This window comes from Phragmites australis, chromosome 4 (assembly GCF_958298935.1).
Source record: "Phragmites australis chromosome 4, lpPhrAust1.1, whole genome shotgun sequence".
NCBI lineage: Eukaryota > Viridiplantae > Streptophyta > Magnoliopsida > Poales > Poaceae > Phragmites > Phragmites australis.
The window spans coordinates 28,170,520-28,193,903 of record NC_084924.1 but is presented as its reverse complement, the minus strand read 5'-3'; the positions used below and the strand labels follow the sequence as shown (position 1 = coordinate 28,193,903).

Genomic DNA, 23,384 nt, shown 5'->3' with positions numbered 1-23,384 from the left:
AGAGCTTTATTTCACTCGACACGTTGTCCATCCGATCATCTGATCGTGCTTCTGTCTTTTAATCTGTACTTAGTCAAGAATTTTTGTCTGACATACACTAGAAAATTATATATGTCTCTATAATAGAAAAATATTGTTCACTTCTGAACCAATTTTTTTTATCAGCTATTAGATATTCATCCAATAATTATTGTTATCAAGTAAAATATACATTTATTTTTCCTCGATTGAAAATTAGCAACCGCCGTTTTCATTAAGATAAATGAACTAAAATTTCATGTACTGCGACGAAGTTATGCACCGTGTATAATCACGAGTAGCACGCAATCTGATCGCGGCCACGCGTCGGCCTCTTGGTCGGGCCGGCGGCACATGCTTTCCGGCTCCGACACAGCCGAGCACGGCTCACGGCCACACAAGCGAGCGGGGGCGGAGGCGCAAAAAAAACTCGGCTCGCTGTTGGTTCGGGTGTGATGTGGGGAGCAGAGCACGCCAAGCTGGGCCCCACCCGTTCTCCAGAACCCTCCGCCACTGCTGCCTCGCGGGCCCTCTCGGCGTGGGCCTGGGCCAATGGGGAGCGGGCAACAGATCGGATCGCGCCGGCGCCTCGTGTCCACTACCTCCCCACCGGCCCCGGGCCCACCACGTTGCCTCCCAGCCGCTAACTTTTTCTTATATAAACAACACGCGCCAAAGAAAAAAAGAAGCATCTTTTTTTAATTCGCTTATCAATTTCTTTTTGGTAATTTCAGTGCTCGCACCCATATACTGCCGCCGCGGCACCCCCCTCTCTCTCTTCATCTCTCTCCTCTATCCGCTAAAAAAAATACTAGAGCGAAAAAAGAAAACAAAATTTGAGGAAGCATCTGGAGACAGAGCAGGCCGAGGGGCGGAGCGAGCAAGACCTTCCTTTCCCTGCGCGGCGGCGGCGGCGGCGGCGTCTCGAAGCCACTGCGCTGATAAGATCCGGTTCTTCCCCCCGTTTGCTTGTTTGTTCCTGGAGCCGACGCAGAGCAGTCGGTTTCGTCGGGTTGAGGTGGGAATTCTCTCTTCTCCCGATGGTCTTATGCGTCTTTCGGGGTGGGAGCCTTGGATTTTCCCTGTTTCGGGTGGTACGGTGTTTTTTTCTCTTTCTGGCGATTGTTTGTGGGATTTGCAATTTTTGTGCGTTCTTGAGCGGCGGCTGGTGGTTTTGTGCGCGCTTGCTTAGGTTTGCTTTGTTTCTATTATTATTCTGATTTCCTCTCTGTTATTTTCCTTAAAAAATTGTTTTTGGATCTTTGGTGAAGTTGCTTCTACTATCCGGTGATTTTACAGGAGTTTTCATTGTTTCTGCAGGTTCTGATCCACAGCTCTTTGTTCGGGAAGGTGAGAATCTGTTCGCCCCAATTTCCTTCCATTTTTAACTACCTTGCTTTGTGTAGGATTATTGTCTCTGTATTTGTCATAGCTTAATTAGAGGCCTTCTTAGATGTTAACGGCGTCAGATGTATGTATGACAGATTTTCTCTCTCCTTCTTTTTCTCGTGCAGTTTGATATGAGCCCCCAAGTAGGTAGGCAACTATGCATGGCTGCAGTAGTTTTTGTTGGCGAATGACCAATTGACCATAGCATCCTGGTTACGAATAGGATTATTTGTTCAGTTCACAGCTTCTTTATATTTTTCAGATAATTGAGCTCATTTTCTTTCCTTTTTTATTTGTAGGATTTGATCAAGAATTGGGGATCTTGAGTTGAATATGATATCAAATCCGGTGGATTGGTACAGTTTCGGACCCGGATAGAATTTGTAGGGATGCCAGATTGGAGGGTGGGCGAGGTAATGTCAATTCCATGAATTTCTTGATGGATGTCATCGCAATACTTTTCTTAACCACATCGTTTGGTAGATAGGTTGATAACCAATGATGTGGAATGTATTTGTTTGCTACTTGCAATTCCCAATGTAGAAATTCCTGTTTCCTTGGATATGTGCTAAAATTATAGCAATTAATAAATGGGAAGAATTGGGCATTAGTTCTTGAGGAATTCTTTATGATTATGGATAAAGGAAGGAAATAATAAGTAAATATCTTTTTTTTTTGGTGATATCACTGACAGGAAGTGAAAAATTGAGAAGAAATAGGTCAGAGTATGTTCTCTGAGGGTTATGTTCTGTAATTTCAAATAATTTGTGCAAGTGTATTGATTGATAAATTAGTCTGTTGGTGGATTATATAGGATTATATAGGATTCTAGGTAGAATATGCGTATTTATTCTTTATTTCTATCAGCTGATGTAAGAATGAAAAATATCTGTATATTCTAGCATTGAAGCTAATTTGGATTCGATAGCTATTGGTTATGCTTCAAAGCCTCGTTCCCTGCTTGGTTAGCTTGAATTCTGGTTAGTTTGTTTTTTGGTACTCAGCTTAGCATTACTAAAAATATTCCTTGAAGTGCGCTTGCCACTTGTAATAGATCTGCAATTGTTTTTGCTATGGATAGATTAGTGGGGGTTTAGTGGGCTAGCCCATCATATTGGAAAGTTCCAAGTGCCCATCAACTATAGAGAGTTTCCTTTGATTGAAGTAAGTTGACCAGTATTTAAAATTTCAAGGATTGATTGACATACTACCACTCTATCAGTAGTCAACTTCATGCTGAACTCTTTAATGGATCATACCCTAGTCACAATCATCTGTTGCGTTGGACCTTGGCAAATAACAGTGCTTTGTTGCTTTGAGCCTTCTCTTACTTGGCATTCCATTGAAAGTTACTGAATTTGCTGGCTCTAGGCCTATGACTAATAGTGCTTTAACAGTTTGAAGGTAATTTCAAGGATGAGTTTGCCCGGAGTAATAACAATAACAGCGAACATGAAATTGGAATTGAATCTCCTAGTATAACTAGTAGTAAGAAGTTGAAGAATGCGTTTGCTAGTGAGAAAAGCCACCAAGGTGTCATCTCTGGAGCAAATAACTCTGATTCACAGAAATTTAATTCAGAGCACATCCAATCTGCCAATGGGATAGTATCCCAGGATATAAACAGTACCAGTGACTGCATAGGAGAATGCAAAGATAGCTCAAATGCCTTTCCATTGAGAGAAGAAAATACAATTGCTGAAACCAGATGTCCAACAGATAATTGGAACACCTGTCAGTTTGCTCTGAGCAATGGTTCGCCCATTCTTAATAACCATAGTGCTCCTGAAGGTAGCCTCAGTTATGGGGATAATGATCTAAACTACATCGATTGGCCTGGCATAGACAATTTTGAGGATGTCGACACATTATTCAGGTATTCAGAACACTTCGATTGTTGGCTATGTCTAAGATCTTCTCTTGTGTAAACAGGTGACAAAGGATAACTCTATTTATTTATTTTTTGGAAAAGGAGGTGTGATGCCACATATGGTCAGAAGCAGCTGGAGAACACAGATGACCTATCTTGGATTCCTTCTTCAGATGCCGTTTATTCTTCTGATGTTGCTCTGCAGCAAGGGTTTGACACCTCATATTCAGATTATGGTATTCTGGATGACCTCTCAGCATTCCATTGTGCAGAAGATAAATCATTACCCTCGGTTGATCCTTCAGCTGCTCTATGTGACAAGCAATTCAATGACACTTACCTGTTCAGTGAGCAAAAGAATGTGAATGCATATGGCGAAGTAAATTATTTCCCTTTTTTCTAGTCTTATTGATTGACACCATATATTTCTTTTATCGTCTTTAATTCTTGTATCCACCATAGGTTTACCAAGAGGATGTGATGGAGTTGTTGCCCACTGACCAGATATGCAATGGACATGGAAACTTTGATATGGTAATTCCATCAGGTTATTTCAATCATTCAAATAACACCAAAATTCATTAACTTCAGCGATCTTAGGGACTACTTCTTAATTTGATGGTGAAGTACAACCATATTAACAGTAATGCTGAAACATAAATGAAGATATAGTTAATTTAGTGTCCAAGTACAACCATGCTTCTGTGTTGCTATTACTGTGCCCACCCCAACTTGCTTGGGACTAAAAGGCGTGGTTGTTTGTACGTTTTTGTGCTGCAAGGTCTTAGTACAATTTCCTCCTGCTTGTCTATGTTTGTATTGGGTTTACCACTGGATTGTTTCTGAGAATGATTAGTGCTTAGGAGGTTGTGCCATAAGGATGAGAGATCATCTTTATCGTAAGGATGAGATATTACTTATGCAATTTAATCTCATGTTCTTCATTGATTTAATGGCGTGTCCTAATTGCAGGTTGGAAGTCAATATTCATCAGAAAACGCCACTCAAGTTATTGAAGACAAGAAATTTTCTATAGCTTCAGCTTCTCAGCTGAGTACCTCTCAGGATTTACTGAAGCAAAGGCACCACTTAGATTCCAGTTCACCAAGCAACATTACTTCTGAGTCCTATGCAGAAAGAAATTGTCAGTTTAGTCCATCTGGTGCTTCTTTTGCACAGAGGAACTCAAAGGGTAATATACAAGCAAATTTTCAGATAGAATATTTTCTAGTAGTTCTTCTGAACATGTTTATTTGTCTTGTACTCTTGTGGTATGATTAGCTGATGTGACACTTTACAAGTGCAGTGCAGACGAAAGTTGTAAACATACAACCGAGACAGCCCACAAGTGATAATGTGTTGAACGGACATCCTCAAGCATTGACAAGAAGAGCGTCATATCCTTGTGAGAATTATGAAACTGAAAAAAGGGGGTTAGGGAAAAGAACTTTGGGGGATCCTCAAGTTACAATGGGTAGTTCAATGGTAGTGGATGGCTCATCTATGTCCTCTGATAACTCAGTTGAAGAAAGCAGCTTTCGGCAACTTCAGGATGCTGTTAGTCAGGTATAACGGTATACTTGCCGCTTTTTTATAATATCGCATGAAGTAGATAGCTACAGCGCGATAACCCCTTCACTTTATTGTTGCAAATTCACGCTATGTTTCCACTTCCTTGTGTCTTGGCTTTCTGATTTCTCCAAATGATCATAGACTTGATCAATCAAGACCTTTAATATTGGTACAACCAAAATTTCTATTTGCATCCTTCCTCTTAGAGGAAACTAAACTACTTTTAATAATCTATGCATCGCAGTATTAAAGTTACTTTACGTGTCTGCTTCAGCTGGATGTCCAAACTAAATTGTGCATTAGAGATGGTTTATACCGCCTGGCACGAAGCGCACAACATAGGCAAGTTTTTCCAAATACGACGAACAGCAATGGAGATAGCCAGGATGCAAAGGATATGCAAAATGCAGAAACTTCACGCAAGTACGTTGTTCCTCACAAAAGATGTTCTCTATACTTGCCCAATCATGAATCAGTATTTATGACTTTGAAAACTGTTATTGTCCATTGAAATACATTTCCTTATTGTTTAATTACAAACTCCTCGATTTTATCTGAATGCTCCTAATGCAACGTCTTAGTTCTTGATATCTTATAGTCCTTGAGATGATAGTCCATTAAGGTTGAACATTATCTTCAAATGTCTTTCTGGCATGTTCAACCTTATGTCGTTTGAACAATTCTTGCTATCTTAGTCCTTGAGAAGCTAGTCCAAGTCAAAATATAGTTCTTAATTTGATTCATTTTCATAAACATTTATCTGTTTTACACTAAGTCATTGGAAACCAATTTTTATAAGAATTGTAGTAACTTAATATTAACCTAACCATCGACTGTTGAAATTAGTCTGTGACAATATAATATGTAGTTACGTACACCGTTAGATCTAGCTGCCTGCTTTATCAGACAAAGTAAAAATGACAAGAAATGATGCACTTGGTAATTCTTTCAAGTCACAGTTCTAAAGCACATGGTGAACCTGATCCTCGTTATGTTACTTACGATGCAAGGCAGGCAAGAAAATGAATTTGTCTATGTGTTGCCTTTCCACTTTGATGTTTCTGTTTCGCAGGTTTGTCGATCCTCGGAGCATTGAGACACAGACAAACCCAATTGATCGGTCTATAGCTCTGTTACTTTTCCATCAGTCGTTGGACCATGTGGCTGGAGCTGTGGATGATTCCTCATCACTGAAATCCCATGTTAGTGTATCTTCCCTTCTCCATCGTACAAATCCATTTGCCATTATAACTCTTAAACATGACTGTTTTTTTGGCTATGCAGAAAAAGCAACACCTGGGCCCTGCTAAAAACCAAGGTGTCGTACCAGCTTCATCTATATATTCCCCAAGAGGACAGGGTGGATCCAAGGATGCAAAATCTCGGGACAATTACTGAATATATATATATATATATATATATGACGTGGAGCTTCCAACGTTGTGATTGTTCGTAGTGTACTATTGTTGCAGACGTATGGAAGCGCACAATTACAGGATGTTGCTTCGTTATGATCTGAATTTGCAGTTTAGTAGCTGTCAAGAACTCAAGCTTAGTGTGTACCATATAGTCTTTAGTCAGCTCCAATTAGATTGGTTTTGACGTGCTTGTACCCTATAGTGAAGGTCCTCATGACAGATGTGCTCCATGTGGTGTTCTGACTCACATTTCGTGTAATCTCAAGACATATATTTTGTCAGAGGTTTCTCTATTTGGAGTTGCGCAAATGCGTGGATAAGGCGTCTAACTAATACATTTTTTGGTTTGAAAAGAATGGGTCGATCAATTATGTCGTACATCTAAGTTATTACTTCTTGTTTAAACATAATAGGTGTATTTTTTTTAAAATCATATTTTTATGTATTTTAACTAGTATTTAATTAAATTATAAAAATATTTAGCAGCTATAAATAATATATTTTATAAAAAAAATCTTAATTAAAATTTAACTTCAAACTCGAGTAGTCGTGAACAGGATTCTTCCCACCCTTAGGAAGTAGCGGGTTGGTAGAAAGAAATAGCTTTTCTCAATAAAATGATCATGATATTCTACGAGAATATGGTCAGTACCAAAGTACTATTTATTGAGTTAGGAATTGGTGGTAAAAAACTAAAAGTAGATAATATATTCGACCGTATTTATCGAATAACCAGCAATGTCAGATGTCGTATTTATAAATTTAGCATGCGTGTTTGACACTTAATTTTCCAAAAATGATAAATAGTATCATGTGCCAAATATGATGGATAGTGTCATATGATGAATAGTGCCATATTATATATAGCTCAGCTCTCCGTTCACTCCCGTGCATGTACAGTAGTCACGTTGATTAAATTTTATTATTACTCTTCTTTAAAACGATGGTCTTCTGTTACTCTAAAAATTTTAAAAAAATTTGTACGTGTTCCATAATCCATATGCGACCTATTTTAATTAGATTAACCCAAAAATACTTTGTATATTTTAAACTAAAATTCTCAAAAAAGGCTACTTTTATAAATTGTAACAATTGTTAGTGCCTCAAATAAATTCCTAAAAATCTGGGAAAATTCAGTAATATTTTTCTCATGTGATTGGATAATTTCTAAAATTATTTCTAGCCCTAGGTTATATGATGAAAAAATGAGTTCCTTTGTAGTGCTTCATTTATATGCATTTTTATCATTTCATGGGATATTCTTCATTTAATTCAATTTGAACAGTGTGAGGTGCCGAATACACAAGCTAAATTTGTAAATACGATGATATGTTATCTATTTCGACAAATATGATCGAGTATATTGTCTACTTTTAGATTTTTACCAGGAATTAGTTCAAGAAGAATAGGTCGATGTACCCCTCATAAGTTATTAATACTAGTAATAGTGTCGTGCTACTAAAATATCTCTCTAGTCATAAATACATATCATATTAAATAAGGTACGGTCTCTAATGTATAGTTTTAATCAATATCTTTATTAAAATATATTTATAAAGTCTATTTAATTTGTGATATTACAAAAATATTTTTCAAGACAAATCTACACATATGATTTTAATATTTTCAAACTAAATAGTTTAAAAGCTATTGTTAGTTAAATTTTTAAAAGTTTGATCCAATCTTTTTCAAAACAATATGAAATTTATGACCGAAGATAATGACATGCGATGTCACGTCTTAGTGATATGTTCAATGGTGTCATCCAACTAGGTGATATTTGCAATAGTAAGAAGCTATATTAGCCTTATAGGATGTGTGGTACACTTGGTTAATGCTTTCGTTATGTTGCACGATTTGTTATACTCGAGTGCCGGTGAAGGGGTGAGACAGATGGATTTGATGAATTAGACTGTCGGTCCTATAATGCATGCTTTAGCGGTTTATCCTTGCTTGATTAGCTTGTTAAATCGTGCTGTTTTGACCATTCTCAATTATTGGATGACACCATCCAACAATTGAGAACCAATCAGATGCATTCTCAATTGTTGTTATCTAGACCAAACAGAGAACCAATCAGATGCTCGCTGTTGAAAGTTGATTTAGTACTTCATTACGATCCTGCTTTGTCTGTGACAATCTCAAAAAGAAAAGAGAATATATTTTTCACTAGTAAAAAAAGTATTGTTTGTTTTCGAATTTTTTTAAGGTAAGTGAATATATTGATATTCCGACCTTTTATTAGACATGCATGTAGCCGTTCATTATTACAGAGTTGATGAAGAAAGAAAAAAAAAATTAAAATTCCGTGAACATAAAGCAGGACAGAGTCTCGAACCCAACTTACAACTCAAAACCACCCTATAAAATCACACTTCAACAACAATGAACTAATGTGCAGCAAGAGCACCTTCTATCTTTCACTATGAAGTGATTGGATCAAGCTCCAATAACTCCATGGTCCTCCCGCAAATGAAAGCTGATGAACAGAGCATCTAAAGCATCTCACATGTCTTTGAGGTCCACCCATCGTCTACCGACCGGTTAGTCATTGGCGCAAGCATGAACGGTGACGGACGACACAACCAACTAGAACTAACCGTCCTTTCCATGACCAGTTGAGCATCTTCTTTCCAAAGAAGCTCCAACGAATTGAAGCACCACAACCGAAATCGAGTTGCCAACGCATGGCCGCGTAGTAGATCACTGCTGGTAACCACCCAAGCGAATCAGGAGGCGTCGTCGATGCTGCGCAGAGACAAGCAGAACCAGTCATAGCCCCCGAAACAGCCGCATCTGAGCCGCACCGTTCCAACCGGCATGCCGAGATCACAAACGCCTTGAGGACGCCGCACCAACCCGCCACCCGTTGCCGACGCCCCACACCTAGAACGGCCAGATCAGGCAAGGTGGAGTCATGGAAGGCATCAGAATGTGCCAGCGGTTGCGTGATGGCGCCGGGGTGACCTGCCGCATCAATTCGGTGGGCCTTTGTGATGGCACTTGGGTGACCCATCGCATCTCTTCGGTGGGCCTCCATGCCGTCGCTGACACTGAATCCGACCGAGCTCGGCTAGCACCTCGCGGATGGAAGTACCAGCTCGCAGATCCGACCATCTTGAAATTGGATTTGGTGGAGAGAGAAGAAAGAGGCGGCATCTGTTGCGACACCACAGACGCTGTCGTGAGCCGATCTAGCGGATATGGATCGACGGTTGCGACACCATAAGCGATGGCTTAATCAATGAAAAAAGGAACGCCATGTGGGAGATAGCCTTGCCACCGCTATCCTTGCAGTCGGTCGAGCTTCCGACGATGTGCTCTGACGGCTGCGCGGTCGGGAGTTGGAAAGGGGCGGCTCTCTCTCTCCTTTCGAAAATAGAAAAAGAAAACAAACACTTATGGCATGTTTGGATTGAGATCTAGCCAGAGCTGCCTAGCCAGACAGCGCCCCAAGCGTTCAATTTCAATCGCCTAGGGCTAGGATCGCTGTCTAGCAGGTGAGTTAGCTGTCAGGATCCGAACCAAATACACCCTTATAGCTTATGTCTGCAAGTGCAGTTACCGGTAACCGGACAGGGGCAGAGCCACATATATGAAGCAGAAGTACAAAAAGGGAAAGTCCATGTTTATTTTGACAGTGAAGTACATTCCCATTATCTTACCGATGGATACATGAAGCAGAAGAGATGACGCAAATTGAGGGCCCATGACGCGCTTTTTTACGTAATCAACGAGCCGACAAATGATTGATGCCCACGTGAAGGTAAATCGACAAATTCTACGCCGCTAGGCCTCCCCTTTTTTTTTTCATATTGATGTTGATGGATTATCCTATTCTAGACTTCCTCTTAAAATAGATGATATTTTAGGGTTATATATAAGTATTAAGGTGAGTGATAAAAAGATCATCATACCTTTTTTTTAATATTATTTATTGTGTGAGAAATTAGACTTACATCAGCAAGAAAGTTACTTAATGGAAAAGTAATATTGAAAAAATTAGACTAAAATTATCTCAAAATCGTATAGTGTTATATATTTGAATATTATAGAAGATGCTAAAACGTCATTTATTTTGAGACGGATATAGTAACAAATATGTTTGGTTTCCGTAGGTCTATCATCATCCATTCTTCATAAGCATACGTCTACCTGCCTAAGAATAAAATAAAAAATGATGTCATCTTATAAAAAAAATGATCCTATGCAACCATCCTGTGTAGGAAGTGTAGGAAGGGTGATTCCTCAAACCAAACGGCCTATTTTTATGTTTCTCGTGGTTTGATATTCATTAAGCTATAACGAAGTGACCTTCGTGAGGAAAATTTGCGAAGCTCTGTTGTTGCAGGACTATAGATTTACCGTATCTATGCAGATTACATATTTGTAATACAACTTTTTAAATATGTAGATTTCACAATACCAACTTATCAATAAGTTTACAAAATTCACTCCTCCTGAATTATGCATACAAACGTGTGAGAAGGAAGAACATGCACTACTACTGAAAGGGATTAAGTACATCATTAGATAAAAAAATAAAAGTAAAAATAGGGAGACAATGCAAACCTCACGATTCATTTCCACATTCTGAATTTCTTATCAGTTTCCTTCCTAGTACAGAAATGCTACACTCTCCAAACGAAACACAAAAAAATTACACAGCACCCTCTTGGAAACCAGCTAGAGGGGAAAAGAGAACATTGCTACATACACAAATACTCGAAATTCATGAAAAACATGATATCGATATCTGCAATTCGGCATATGGCTGCGTCCACAAATCTTTCATCTCCCAATGGTGCGCAAGCTGCACGCAATGCTACTTTGGACGTCGAGTCAAAATATGTGCAACCACTGGTTAACAGGTTGAACAAGATCATAAAGTAAAAAATGTGGAGCATGTATGAAAAAAATTCTTGCCGAGTGTTCAAAACTTTTCGAAATGAAAAGGAGGGTTAGCTCGTTTTAAGTCTGTCTGCATCCAAAATGACTCAATATACTGAGTGCAGAAAAAAAAATCATGTCGTATTCCTAATGCACATTCTGTCAGCTACACAGCTCTAAGGTGAAAAGGGCACTGATAAGCCTAGCATCAGAAGATAACTGTATACTTGAGGTCATGACACTACGCACCAAGGCATCAATATCCTGGATGTGGTCATCCCTGGAAATGCCATAGTACCATAAGGGTGAGATGTTCGTTCAAAAGAAAGTAACATGTTCAAAAAGATTCTTCCAATGTTTTGGCAGCGCATGAAACCCATGGATCCCATCAAGGTAACCATGGAGTGGAAGAATCAAGAAGAACATTAACTAAACAAAGAAGACCGCTGCAGAAGCAATCATGGGCAAACATATTTTACTTGCCTGATAGTAGTTAAAATGATTAAACGATCTGCCAATCAAACCTTTTACTTGACAAACAAACAATGGCAGCAAAATGATCAGCATCATCATCACCACCACCAACAGCATCATCATCATCAAGGCAAACAGCAATAACATTGTCAACCGCAAGGATAAGTCGTCAACTTGCATGCTGGCCACTTATCAACCAGCACCTCTTCTCTCCACCATGTAACTAGAAATATACAAGTCACCAACTATAATAAGCACCCAGTATTGAACAGATGGTATTTAACATGAATACAGGAAATAAAGCGAATCAAAAGGAACATAAACGTATGTAGTTCTCTATAAGTGGCTCGGATGTTCATGATGAAGCAGTATGGGAAACCGAATGCAGAGACATTGAGCATTACACCATTGGTGTCATATAGCTTTAATAAGCAAACGGAGCACATCCGTTCAATCGAAGTTCTAGCCCCATCATCCTATAGCATAAACAGAAGTCATCTTAGTAACATGCAGTGAACTACAAATGATAACTGTCTAGATAGCCCAATCTGTCCATGAGAAGCTCTGAAGCTTTGTATAATATTCATATTCACGCTGAAGGGCTTCCAGAATGTGGAGAGCGGTCATCCCTGGGCCTGCTAGGAGTTCCTTCACGAGAAGAAGGCGCCTCACGAGGTGAGTAGCTTCTGCTACGGCTAGGACTTCTCCGCACAGGTGAGCGGCTGCCAATATTTGAAGAACTGGGAAAAAAAATAATTGATTCAAATATGACAGTACAGAGCAGAAAGATAGTACATCTCCAATGGCCATACCTGTATCTGTTATGTTTTCTGTCATAATCGGGGATAATACCACGAGTCCTGCTACCGTGACGATAATCTCCATCTTTGTAGCTGTCCCGTTCATATCTCTCCCTACTTCTGCTCCGGCTTCGCCTTCTATAGTCTCTGTCCCGAAAATCATCTCGATACCTTCACAAGTGATAAGCACATATTAAAAAAGATAAATCATCTAAATGCTATAACAATGTTAATATAGTACCAGGTTATCATTGGAGCTAAAGAGAGTTAAGATCTGTTGTAATTCTAACTACACCACTTTCATGAAAACTACATATGAAGGTTTTGCATGAGGATATCATGATTACATGTCCAACTAGTTTGCTGATGGCAATGCTTATTAATATCAACAACTTTGTGGCACCATTTGACATTAAACAGTAATGCAGTGCTATAGATCACCATTTTGCATAGGCACTCATCCTCTAGCCTCGGTCACAAAGATAATGTGTTTCCTTTATTCACTTTGTTCATTTTTATTTCATGTTTTAGTGGTGGAAGAGTGTTCCTTTTTATTTAATATTATAGGATTTCAAGGAGACATAGCTATATCACTAAAGTGCTCCTACCGCATTTAGTGTAGGCTACATTTTACAAGACTTGGTCTCTTTGTTCACTGATTACTAAGATTAAATAAGGGTGGTTTAGGAGAAACAAATGTAGCAATGTAGAAAGATACCACTTTGGTAGGGGCATGTGGTCATCTCTTGCTTTTCCTTCAGTATGCGCAACTAAATATCCCCAAATAAAAGAGAACGGAGGACTATGTCATCGACAAGATTCAGATAGATTCCCAGTCATATTTTACCTCCGTCTTGGACTGCGGCTTCTGGAACGACCCCTTGGCTTCGGAATTTCTTCCACAATCCTCCCCTTATGACTGCAAACGCAAACAGGAAGGTAATGCATGATATGTAAATTAGTTGTGAGTGCTTCAGCATTTTCTGAGCTATATTGAAGTATTTCGTCAATGGTTAAACAAGAGTATCAATATATTTTAGATGATAACAAGCACAACATCCTTATCAGAGGAACAACATGTGAGATGTGACTTTACAATGGAATGCCCTCCTAAGGAAAAATATATTACAAATTAAAATGGTCCGAGTAAGATGGTCTTTGGGTGTCCTATTTGATGCGTAAACAAGTAGTTTGAATTGGTATTCAGACCACATAAACTCTTAAATGACGCTTCTTAACTTTGCTCACCAGATACAAAAGTAGGTCAAAGTTCCTGTCTCAGAAAAGTTAATCAACCAACACATGCACAGACCCCACCCAATAAAAAGAAACCAATGAAAACCATGGAAATGGGAAGCAGCCAAAAACTTTAGAAGAATTCACATCAGAAAACGCTGTATCAGCTATTGAAAATTAGAAAATTCACAATATTTCCAGCCATTGAATATATATACATCAGCCTGGGCCTTGCGGATGCTTTGACTGATGGAACAACCCAAGCTAGCATTATGAAAGAAAAAGTTCTCAATATTTTAGCTCAAAGAAATATTCTTCAAACCAACTACCATAAGTCTTCGCATGGGTACATCCTTGTCTAGACATATGAATTCCCTGCAGCCATGTTGCTGATGAGATCAAATCTTGCCAAATTAGGTGTGCATGTTTATAGATATTGCTATGGATGGCCAACTTTTCAACCAGACTACAGAATTATAGGGCATTCCAGTTTCAGATGAAGTCCTTTTGTTTCACCTAAACAGGGCCACAGTACATAGGCTGTGGAAAATGATGATAACAGATCATCAGATAAGAACGGAACATCCGACCAGATAACTGCAGTCATAAGGATTACCATCTCATTGTACTATAGAACCATCCATATGACTAAGGCACAAGGATCAATAACCCTTGATCCAGCAGATATTAAACTACATGCTCGACATGCTTAAGCTTAATCAAGCTCTTTCTTCGGTCTACTTGAAAATATCTGTTACTAAAGCACATGTAGCACATCCCTCAACTTCAGTTGTCTCAATGCAATTCAACAAGTAATTCCATAATTGGTACTCCCTCCGGTCATAAATACTTGTCGTTTTGGAATGTTCGGGTAAACTTTTAAAATTTGACTAACAATAGCTTTCAAAATATTTAGTGTGGAAACCTTAAAATCATACATGTAGATTTGTCTTAAAAAATGCTTTCATAATATTACAAATTCAATAGATTTTATAAATATATTCTAATAAAAATAGTGGTCAAAGCTATGTCTTGGAGACCGTATCTTATCCAAAACACGTATTTATGACCGGAGGGAGTATATGAACAACGAAGTAGAATGTTAGAAAAACTTACATCTTTTCAGCATTGGGGCCATACTTCGCAAACTGCACCATGATCTCCCTCCCATCAACCATCCTCCCTGCACCATGATGAAAAGGAAACAAGAGTCACAAAACAACTTCAAAACACAAAATCCAACGAAAATTTTCCCTTCACTCACCATCAAGCTTGTCAACTGCCTTCTGCGCCTCGTCCTCGTACTTGTACCTCACGAACGCGAACCCTCGCGAGTCCCCAGTCCTGCACGGGCATATGCACGCATCAGCTTCGACCCATAAGTAAAAACAAGCTCCAACACTCAAAAAGCGAAGCCTCCCAACTCGAGGTCACTGTAACAATGGTGTCCACCTGCGGTCGCGCGGGATGTAGATGTCTACGACCTCACCGTAGCGGTCGAAGAGCGGGAAGAGGTCGTCAGCCGTAGTGCCTGCAGCAGGGGTTCATCTGAGATGTGAGCAAACGCGGCGTTCGGGAGCGCGCGGGAGGGGGAGGGAAGCAAGGTTGCTTACGGAAGGAGACGTTGAGGACGAGGAGGGAGAAGCTGTCGCGGATCTCCGGCGGCCCGGAGCGCCCGAAATGCGACATCGCCGGAGACGGCGGCGGTGGTTAGGGTTTTGGGATAGGAGGAGGCGGTCACACGGGAGCCGGGGAGGTGGCCACAGAAAAATTTCTAATATTCGGCCTGTTTTCACTTTCCAAATTTGATTTGGCCTGTTGTCGCCTTCCAAATTTCTATTATTCTTTTAGGGCGCGTTTGAATCTGTTGCCGTTGCTTGCTTTGTCTGGGCAAAAAATCGGACGTTTGATTGTCTTGCTCGTTGACTTGATGTATGCGTTTTTCAGAGTTTATTTTGTCAACTCGGACGAGCCGAAACCGCTCTCCGATGTTTGCAAGGTTAGCTGGGATGGGTAAACCAACCAAACACACCTTCATTTCTTTTCAGTTTTGATGTTTAATAACATTATAACCATATTTTGCGAAATGTGTCACTCCATATGATTACATCTATTCCAGATTAAAAATCAAACATTAGATTCATTGTTAGAAATACTTTCATAATATTAGTTTTATTTACATTTATTCATGTCTTGAGATCTAAAAATGTCAATGACGTCAGAGCAGCTATGTGTCCAGCCATATATTTTCCCAAATAAGCCTTTTTGAGAACAATAGATTAATTTCTTTTTAAGAACAATAAATTAATTTTATATATAGGTCATGTTTGGCAGAGCTTTAGCTCCGAGATCCATATAAAATTTAAAATTTTTAGTTCAAAATAAAAACAAGATACCTCAACCAAAGACTCTAAATTTGGTCACAGCTTCAATTCTAAGAATTTCTGAAGTTAGAGGTTACCAACTCTAAAATTCTTAGAGCTGAAGCTCTACCAAACATGTCCATAGTAAGACGATGTAATTTGTTATTATTGAATAGCACTCAATCAAAACCGATTGTTACCTCTCCTTCCTACTCGCGCTTACCTTGCATCTTGCCTCTTAGCTTCTGGACAATAAAATGGCTCCCTATGGTAGTGTTGGGACCTAGGTTGTGTCATGCCAGCACGGCTCAGCCCCCGTTGTGTCTAGTACTCGTCGTGCCATGTTCACTAGGCACAATTGACCCATCGTGTCATGCCGTGCCGGCCCAGGCATGATCATACTCCATATCGTCTGATAATGCTTACATATTTATTTTTTATCATCTCACACTTGTATCTCTCATGCTCACACATGTCACATATCGCCTGACAATACTTACATATTTATCTTTTATCATCTCACACTTATGTCTCTTATACTCATATATATCTCTTAATGTCTCATATTTTATATCCAAGAGATTAGAGAATAAACATGAGAAAATAGTCATACATATTGTATCGTGCTCTTTTCATATCATGCCAAGGTTCCAATACGGCACAACCCTCGTGTTCGTGCCATGCCAACCCGATCTAAAATATTTTGTAACATGCCATGCTTTAGACTGTGCCAAAACTCATGCCATGAACGGCCCAAGTTCCAGCTCTACCCTATGGCATGAACTACAATACAACTGATATCTCTATCGATCCAGGAAATTATGAAAGATACTTGTTTAGAAGCGGAGAAGATGGTGCTAATATGTTGAATCCCTATGGTACATTAATGTTATCTATCTAGAAGAAATGTCGTTAGTTTTGAAGAAAAATCTAGTTGAGTGAATTAGCCGGTAGATGAGCTCCAAATGTAGCTGACTGCAAATATCACATGAGTAGAACAGTTTCACTAACCATGATATAACAAAATCACATAAATACTAACGACAACAAATACGGGGTCGTCATTCAAGCAAGCCCGGCGCTGTCTTCCTGATCAAGTCTGATTGTGGGTCCACTCTTCAATAGTGGAGATCTCTTCTAGCCTGCCTATACACACCTTAAAAAAGGATTAAAATCCCTTATCATCCTTTGTTGTTGGGAAATTTGGAAAGAGCGTAACAAACAGATTTTTAGGAAGATCGAGCAATCCACCCAGGTGTTAGCCCAGAGGATCAAAGAGGCGGCAGACTTCTGGGCATCTGCGGGAGCGCGGCGCTTAGGGCACCTCTTTTCGGGGGATTAGGTCTTTTCGCCTTTTTCGATCGGCTCTCTCTGGCCAGTTTTTTTGCTTGTTTCCCTTATTCTAAGGGTTTTGTAAACTTTTCTTCTCCTATTTAATACAACGGGCAGCTCTCCTGCCGGTTCGTTTTTTTAAAAAAAGTCTGATTATTAAATTTTACAAGGCATTAGAAAAGGTCTATAATGGCACCAGACATTTTTTTTATGAATTATGATGAATCAGCCTAATTTATATCAAGAAAATTTCATGAAGTTGCAGGTAAGTTGCAAAACTATCATAAATTACATATTTAAATTGTATCGCAAAACTAGAGATTTTAACTAGGTCAGAAGTCAAACCTGGTGACAGAGTAGCTAAGATCTCCAGTTTCACTATACATTAACACTATAAATCTATAGTTCTGCGATATTCTTAAATATATAGTTTTGTGATACACGGATAAACTAAATATGTATTTTTTGTGATTATACTTGTTAAATCTATAGTTTTGTGATAGTTTTTGCAAACTTATCTGTAGTTTTGCGAAACTAACTCTTCATATTGTTATACTAATTTAAACACTTTAGTAAATTTTTAAACAAGTTCACCTGAATAAATGCTCATTTTCAGAGTTATCCAGTGCTTATTGAAACAATTCAATTTCAATTTTCAAGAAGCTCATTTGATATGTTGATTTGATTATTCGAAGTTGTTATGGTAAAATGGCACCGTACAAACCTTACTATAATTTTCATATAAATTGATGCAGCATGACCATTGAGCTTCAAAAAATTTGACGCCTTGTTGCATCCAAATATTGTAGAAGATTGCAGTGGTCAAATGTTAAAAGTTCAATCATGTGGTTCCCATGGTTACAAGATTTCTGTTATCGGAAGTAGTAGCAAGTCACAACATCCTTGTAGTTTCCGAAGTACATTTGACATGATTTTGCTTATGATCTATAATTACTACTGCAGGGATGACAACTTTTGTCATTGATTTTGCCACACCATTGTTATAGGGTAATACTTCAGTCACTCCATTTTCCTTTCGTTTGGACAACATTGCCACTAGTTTTTCTTGGATAATTCAAGTATTACCAACAATTTATGCCTTTTAAATATTTTGCAAGCACGTTGCTTGATGAAGCAGGAGGTGCTTGCAGAAACTCTATCAATCACAACCATCTCCAGAAATCCTAATATTGTATTCGATTCGGTATTTCAAATATGAAATGCCTCTATTTCAGGATCGAGGAATCCTCTGGTAGCTTTTACAGCGAGTACATGCATAATGATATAATTCAGAACTACATAACTCTCAATCAAAATGTATTTTGTAGAGCCGCATATACAACTTCGACAATAGTAGGAGCTGTCCTAACTCTTCATTCAAGGACCCTCTGATGGTAAAACTTCAGGGGCAATCATTGACTCATTGTTGTGGAGAAGAATCAGCTTTTGTGGCTTCTCCTTCATCTGCAAAGACCAATAGGGAAGAAACAAGAAAGACGACATGCTTCAGTTGACAAGAACATACTATTTCTTTTGCTTAGAATATGCTGAGAAGAGAGTAATGTAAACATTCAAAACAGCTGTAGAGCGGCGTTAAAGCAATTACGTGTGGCACCAGAACTCTGCATGAACTTAAATACGATTTGTGTGGCTGGATCGAAAGATAATAAGGTATCTGTTCACCTTGCAGATGAGATTGAAATCCGCAGGAGGTCAGGTGATTTGCAAGTTTCTCACCCAGTTGCTTCTGCCAATCTTCCGTTGCCTTTGCTTCAGGTGCTGTCCACACAAGTGCAATCGCCTTTTCGAAGTGAACCATGGCTGCAGTAACCTCAGGCTGCAAAAGTAGGTAACTGAATTCGAATTGCAAGCAATGGTAATCGCCTAACTGGAGATGCCACAGCAGTAGCCTACAAAAGTAAGCATCGACAAAATGGTTGCGAAGTACAAAGCAGAGTTGACGAATTACATAGATTGAAACAAGCATGCAGCTGCAACCGGGTATATATGTGCTGATTACAGCTCCATCATGCAGCGCATATTCCTTTACAGGAACCATAAAGCTTTGCATGTATCAATTCGGGGGATTTGTCCAGTTACCATTAATTTAGTTGTGTTTCAACAAAATATCACCCTCTCTCTCACCGACATGTAAGGCTACCTGTGTCAATAATATATGGGCTATGACAGCAAATCTTCAAAACGCAGCTAAGTAAGTAGCATACAAAAGCAATTTCCCCAAGCTATCCGTTATAACATCCATAATCCGCGCGATATCAACAGGTACTAAGAGCACAAACAATAGGCAACAGTTTGGGCACTATACAGTAAAAATACTGTACACCGAACAACTGACAAGAACAGTGCAAGAGAAAAGGAAGATGCACAGTGCCTGCTCTGACAAGAGAAAAATGAAGCGGAATTGGCTGACAAGATAACCAAATGAATTCAAGATGCAAGGCTTGTACTGCTCTTACGGACCTGGCTCTCCAGAATCCGTTTGACTTTGGCAGCGCATCCATCGCACGACATCCCCTGCACGCGAACAAGATAGGCAGCAGGATTCATAACGGACGTAGCCATCGGAACCAAATCGTCGCAGCAAGCACTAGCGCCTGGCCGAGCCTTACCTCCACATGGAGCACGATGGCGTCGGGGTCGCTGTCCGCCCCCGCCGGCTCGGCCTCACCCAGAGCCGCCGCAGCCGTGGCGGCGGCCGCTGCAGCGCCGGCACCGGAGTCGTCCCCGCCTCCCCCGCCGCCGCCTGCAGAGAAGCGGCCCCCGCCGCCGCCTCCTCCTCCGCCGAACGAGGACGCCACGGAGATGGAGGCGAACCCGCCGCGGGGCGCCAGGGCGAGGAGGAGGCGCTTCCCGGCGGCGGGGAGAGGGAGGGGCACCCTTGTAGTTGCCGCGGGCGCTACCTCCATCGCGAGAGCTTGGTAATCTTTCTTCGCGGCAGTCGTTCGTTCGTTCGTTATATCCATTCGATGCTTTGGTCTGCGCTCGCGTGACGACGTGGCAACACTACGTCGTGGGACGTGGTCCTCGTGCTCCTGCCATCCAAGCTTCCCACGTGTCACGAGCCATGGATGAATTGAGACTCAAAGCTGCGCAGCTCCGTTTCTCACCTCAACAAAGGCAGAAGAGTATAATGCGAGCAAAAGCGAAACGGGTACACGAGCCTTGCAAAAATGCTCGACAGCAATTCATAGAATTTCATGCAGACAGATAAAAAAAGAATAGCGACAGCAAACGAGAGAAGAGGTGTACAGTATCTCCCTCTAGTCGACAGTAGATGACACAGACAAATATCAAAACCAAGTTGATCGGAAGGGCTACAGCTCGGCGGGGCAGGAACGGCACCCTTACTGGTCTCGATCTTCGGCAAAACGTGCCTGGGATAGCCATTTAAATTCCAACTCGATTTCATATCAAAGGCACAAAGTCCTCACACATTCTTGAGCATTGGTGTTTATTCGGTAGTCTAAAAATGAGACGAATCTGTCGTGGATCCACGGTTTGCATCCTGCTTCATGGTTGCGGCGCAGCAACTCTCAAGTACACTACTATCAAGCTTCCAGCTTCTTTTTTGAGCGGAGCTGCAGAGACACCTTCCGTGATTTCAGCTTCAAGGCTATGCCCCTCTTCTTCGGGGGAGAGTGTCTCACCCTCCTAATAAAAGTAGTACCATGAACATGAATCAGAACATAGCGTATAAGCAGGACATACTACATATAAATCGTTTTTTATTCAGAAAGCAAATAATAATCAACAAAACTTCATGGAAAAACCATGCAATCCTACCCTTCCACCAATATAACACCCAAATCCACAAACACGACAGTACAAAAGGCAAAGGTGTTTCCTTACTAAGTATCAAACATCATTACTAGTTATTTCCTCAGGTATCAAAATCAGGAGTACAACAGCAGACTGACGCTGCTGCAGCAAGCCAGCAGTTCTACCTAGGTCTCCAGTCAACAAAATGGTGCCACTACCACCTGGGTCTTATTTATGCTGATGTGCATTGCATTTGGTACAACCATTCAAAAGAAAACAATCAGCGATGAGCTCAGTAACCTAGTCAATTAACTTTTACTTACAGCTTCTTCATTGACTTGGACAGCGCATTTTTCTCAGTAGTAGTGATCACAGATCAGGCACACACTTCAAATGTGGTAAGTTGACATGGAACCTATACAATTTTACTCCAAGAGAGTTGGGAGGGTTGCTTCTTTGATTACTTTACTACATGCCAAAGGCTAACAATAGTTATTAAGCAATCTACAAGTTACAATCAAACCATCTTTTATCCTCCTATTTCATCTTCATGTGGTATGCGATTGTGGCAAGCCGCAGCAGAAAAAACTCTAAGCTCAAAGAGTATGATCACAACAATCAACGAGATGGCTAAAACTTATTTCTCCTTCACCACTGAAGAGCCTTGCAAAACAAAATAATGCAAGCTGCAACAGCAATGTCTGCTTAATAGCATTTCTTCAGCAAAATACACCCATTTTATCTCCACTCCAAGCAAGAATGGTGATTGCATGCACTTGACTATTTCCACGGGTGCATCGAATATGAGTGACGAATAACACAATTTCTACATTGTCCTACGCATCCATCATTTTCAAGATTATAGATTTCTAGGTACACAAACATCTTTTTTATGACAGAGATACAGAGATCCTCACCTAGGTTTCTCGGTAGCCAGCCGCATCCCACTCCAGGGGAACTTTTCCCCCTCCTCCCCAGCGTCCTCCTTCACCTTGGCGCCTCCCCTCCTCTTCCTCCTCAGCCTCCCGGGGTTCCCGTACACGACCTTCCCGCACCCGGCCCTGGAGAACCCCTCCATCTCGTCCTCCATCCAGTGCTTCCCCTTCCCTTCCCCCTCTACCTCGGCGCCCTCCACCGCCTTCCTCCTGGCAGCGGCGGCGCTGGCCTTCCGCTCCCGCTCCCCGAGGATGGCCCCGATTGGGAAGAGGTCGGGGGAGACCGGGAGCGGGGCGTGGAGCGTGATGTATGCCTTCTTGTAATCGGGCTTGGCGGCAAGGAAGGGGCCCCTGCGGAGCTTCTTGCCCTCCATGTTGAGGGTGCGGACGTCGGCGACGGAGAAGCCGTAGACGGACTCGAGGCAGCGGCGGATGTCGACCTTGGAGGCGGAGGGGACGGTCCGGACGGCGAACTCCTGCACGGAGGAGAGCGGGGCGGGGGGCAGCATGAGCTTGAGCGGGAGGTGCGCAAAGTGGATCACGCGGCGGCCCAGCCGGCTCCCCATGGCTTCCGGGCGGCGGCGAGGGGTCGTCGGGGCGCGGCGGCGGAGGGTTTAGGCGAGCGGCGGCGGATCGGTGGAGAGGAGGGGGATTTCAGGTTGGTTCGCCTCCAGGTCGACGGACGACTTTCGGGTGGTGGATCGGTGGAGCGGGCCGCCAAAAAGCCCAGTCAGACCCAATAACTAGAAATGGAAAGCAGGAAACCGTTCGGACAACTTTTTTCTGAAAATAAAGGTGCGCACACGCTCGAAAATTAGCATAATCTTTTTTTGCTTGACTTCATTTCATCAAAGTTTCTTTTCAACAGTCCAGTTGCGCAAAAAAAAAAAGTCCGACCTATGAGTCTATACTACACTGGAAAAACAAATATTATGTTCCAATTTTCCCGTGACAGCTAGTCTGGAATAAATCGTTGTAGTATAGAAGGGAATTTTCTTTGGAGCTAAGGCACCCGTCCCTAGCAAGCATTGTGCTTAGTCATTACTATTCGTTACTTTCTTGATTACTTTAAAAGTTTGACCATCAACATTTGTAAATATATTTATAATTTTTGCATGAAATTTGTGCCGATAAATTTGTTGTCAAAAAGTATTTCGCATGATCGTACGTTTACAAAGTTTTTATTAGCATACAACTCGAAAAGTTATTATAGAAAATGGATATTGTATGCTTTTATCAATACACTGATAGCATGAACTTAGAACAGAGAGAGTATACATAATAATTTAATATGGATGTGCATCAAA

At 40.8% G+C, this 23,384-nt stretch overlaps 4 protein-coding genes across 7 annotated transcripts; 1 reads left to right on the top strand and 3 right to left on the bottom strand.

Annotated features, from left to right (window-relative positions):
- Positions 1-725: 725 nt before the first annotated feature.
- On the top strand, positions 726-6,576 carry LOC133916002 (protein LNK1-like). Of its 2 annotated transcripts, none has more exons than XM_062359463.1 (11): positions 726-1,036; positions 1,339-1,368; positions 1,707-1,820; positions 2,805-3,283; positions 3,383-3,656; positions 3,740-3,811; positions 4,250-4,469; positions 4,584-4,843; positions 5,124-5,272; positions 5,922-6,051; positions 6,134-6,576. In XM_062359463.1, exons 3-11 carry the CDS (start codon positions 1,797-1,799, stop codon positions 6,245-6,247), a joined length of 1,722 nt encoding a protein of 573 aa, XP_062215447.1. In that variant the 5' UTR covers positions 726-1,036; positions 1,339-1,368; positions 1,707-1,796; the 3' UTR covers positions 6,248-6,576. The 2 variants fall into 2 exon arrangements, with proteins under 2 accessions (XP_062215447.1, XP_062215446.1); XM_062359462.1 differs by having other exon boundaries at positions 3,380-3,656.
- A 5,413-nt stretch (positions 6,577-11,989) lies between these two features.
- On the bottom strand, positions 11,990-15,464 carry LOC133916001 (serine/arginine-rich splicing factor SC35-like). 2 transcript variants are annotated; one of them, XM_062359461.1, is made up of 7 exons: positions 15,281-15,464; positions 15,120-15,198; positions 14,932-15,011; positions 14,784-14,850; positions 13,279-13,350; positions 12,444-12,602; positions 11,990-12,353 (listed from the first exon to the last, which is right to left on the bottom strand). In XM_062359461.1, exons 1-7 carry the CDS (start codon positions 15,354-15,356, stop codon positions 12,221-12,223), a joined length of 666 nt encoding a protein of 221 aa, XP_062215445.1. In that variant the 5' UTR covers positions 15,357-15,464; the 3' UTR covers positions 11,990-12,220. The 2 variants fall into 2 exon arrangements, with proteins under 2 accessions (XP_062215445.1, XP_062215444.1); XM_062359460.1 differs by having other exon boundaries at positions 11,990-12,371; positions 15,281-15,462.
- A 3,103-nt stretch (positions 15,465-18,567) lies between these two features.
- Positions 18,568-20,480, bottom strand: LOC133916000 (copper-transporting ATPase PAA1, chloroplastic-like). 2 transcript variants are annotated; one of them, XM_062359459.1, is made up of 4 exons: positions 19,993-20,480; positions 19,844-19,897; positions 19,100-19,199; positions 18,568-18,826 (listed from the first exon to the last, which is right to left on the bottom strand). In XM_062359459.1, exons 1-4 carry the CDS (start codon positions 20,344-20,346, stop codon positions 18,783-18,785), a joined length of 552 nt encoding a protein of 183 aa, XP_062215443.1. In that variant the 5' UTR covers positions 20,347-20,480; the 3' UTR covers positions 18,568-18,782. The 2 variants fall into 2 exon arrangements, with proteins under 2 accessions (XP_062215443.1, XP_062215442.1); XM_062359458.1 differs by having other exon boundaries at positions 19,046-19,199; positions 19,993-20,452.
- A 289-nt stretch (positions 20,481-20,769) lies between these two features.
- Positions 20,770-22,804, bottom strand: LOC133915999 (uncharacterized). The gene is made up of 2 exons (XM_062359457.1): positions 22,060-22,804; positions 20,770-21,034 (listed from the first exon to the last, which is right to left on the bottom strand). Exons 1-2 carry the CDS (start codon positions 22,641-22,643, stop codon positions 20,932-20,934), a joined length of 687 nt encoding a protein of 228 aa, XP_062215441.1. The 5' UTR covers positions 22,644-22,804; the 3' UTR covers positions 20,770-20,931.
- Positions 22,805-23,384: the final 580 nt, after the last annotated feature.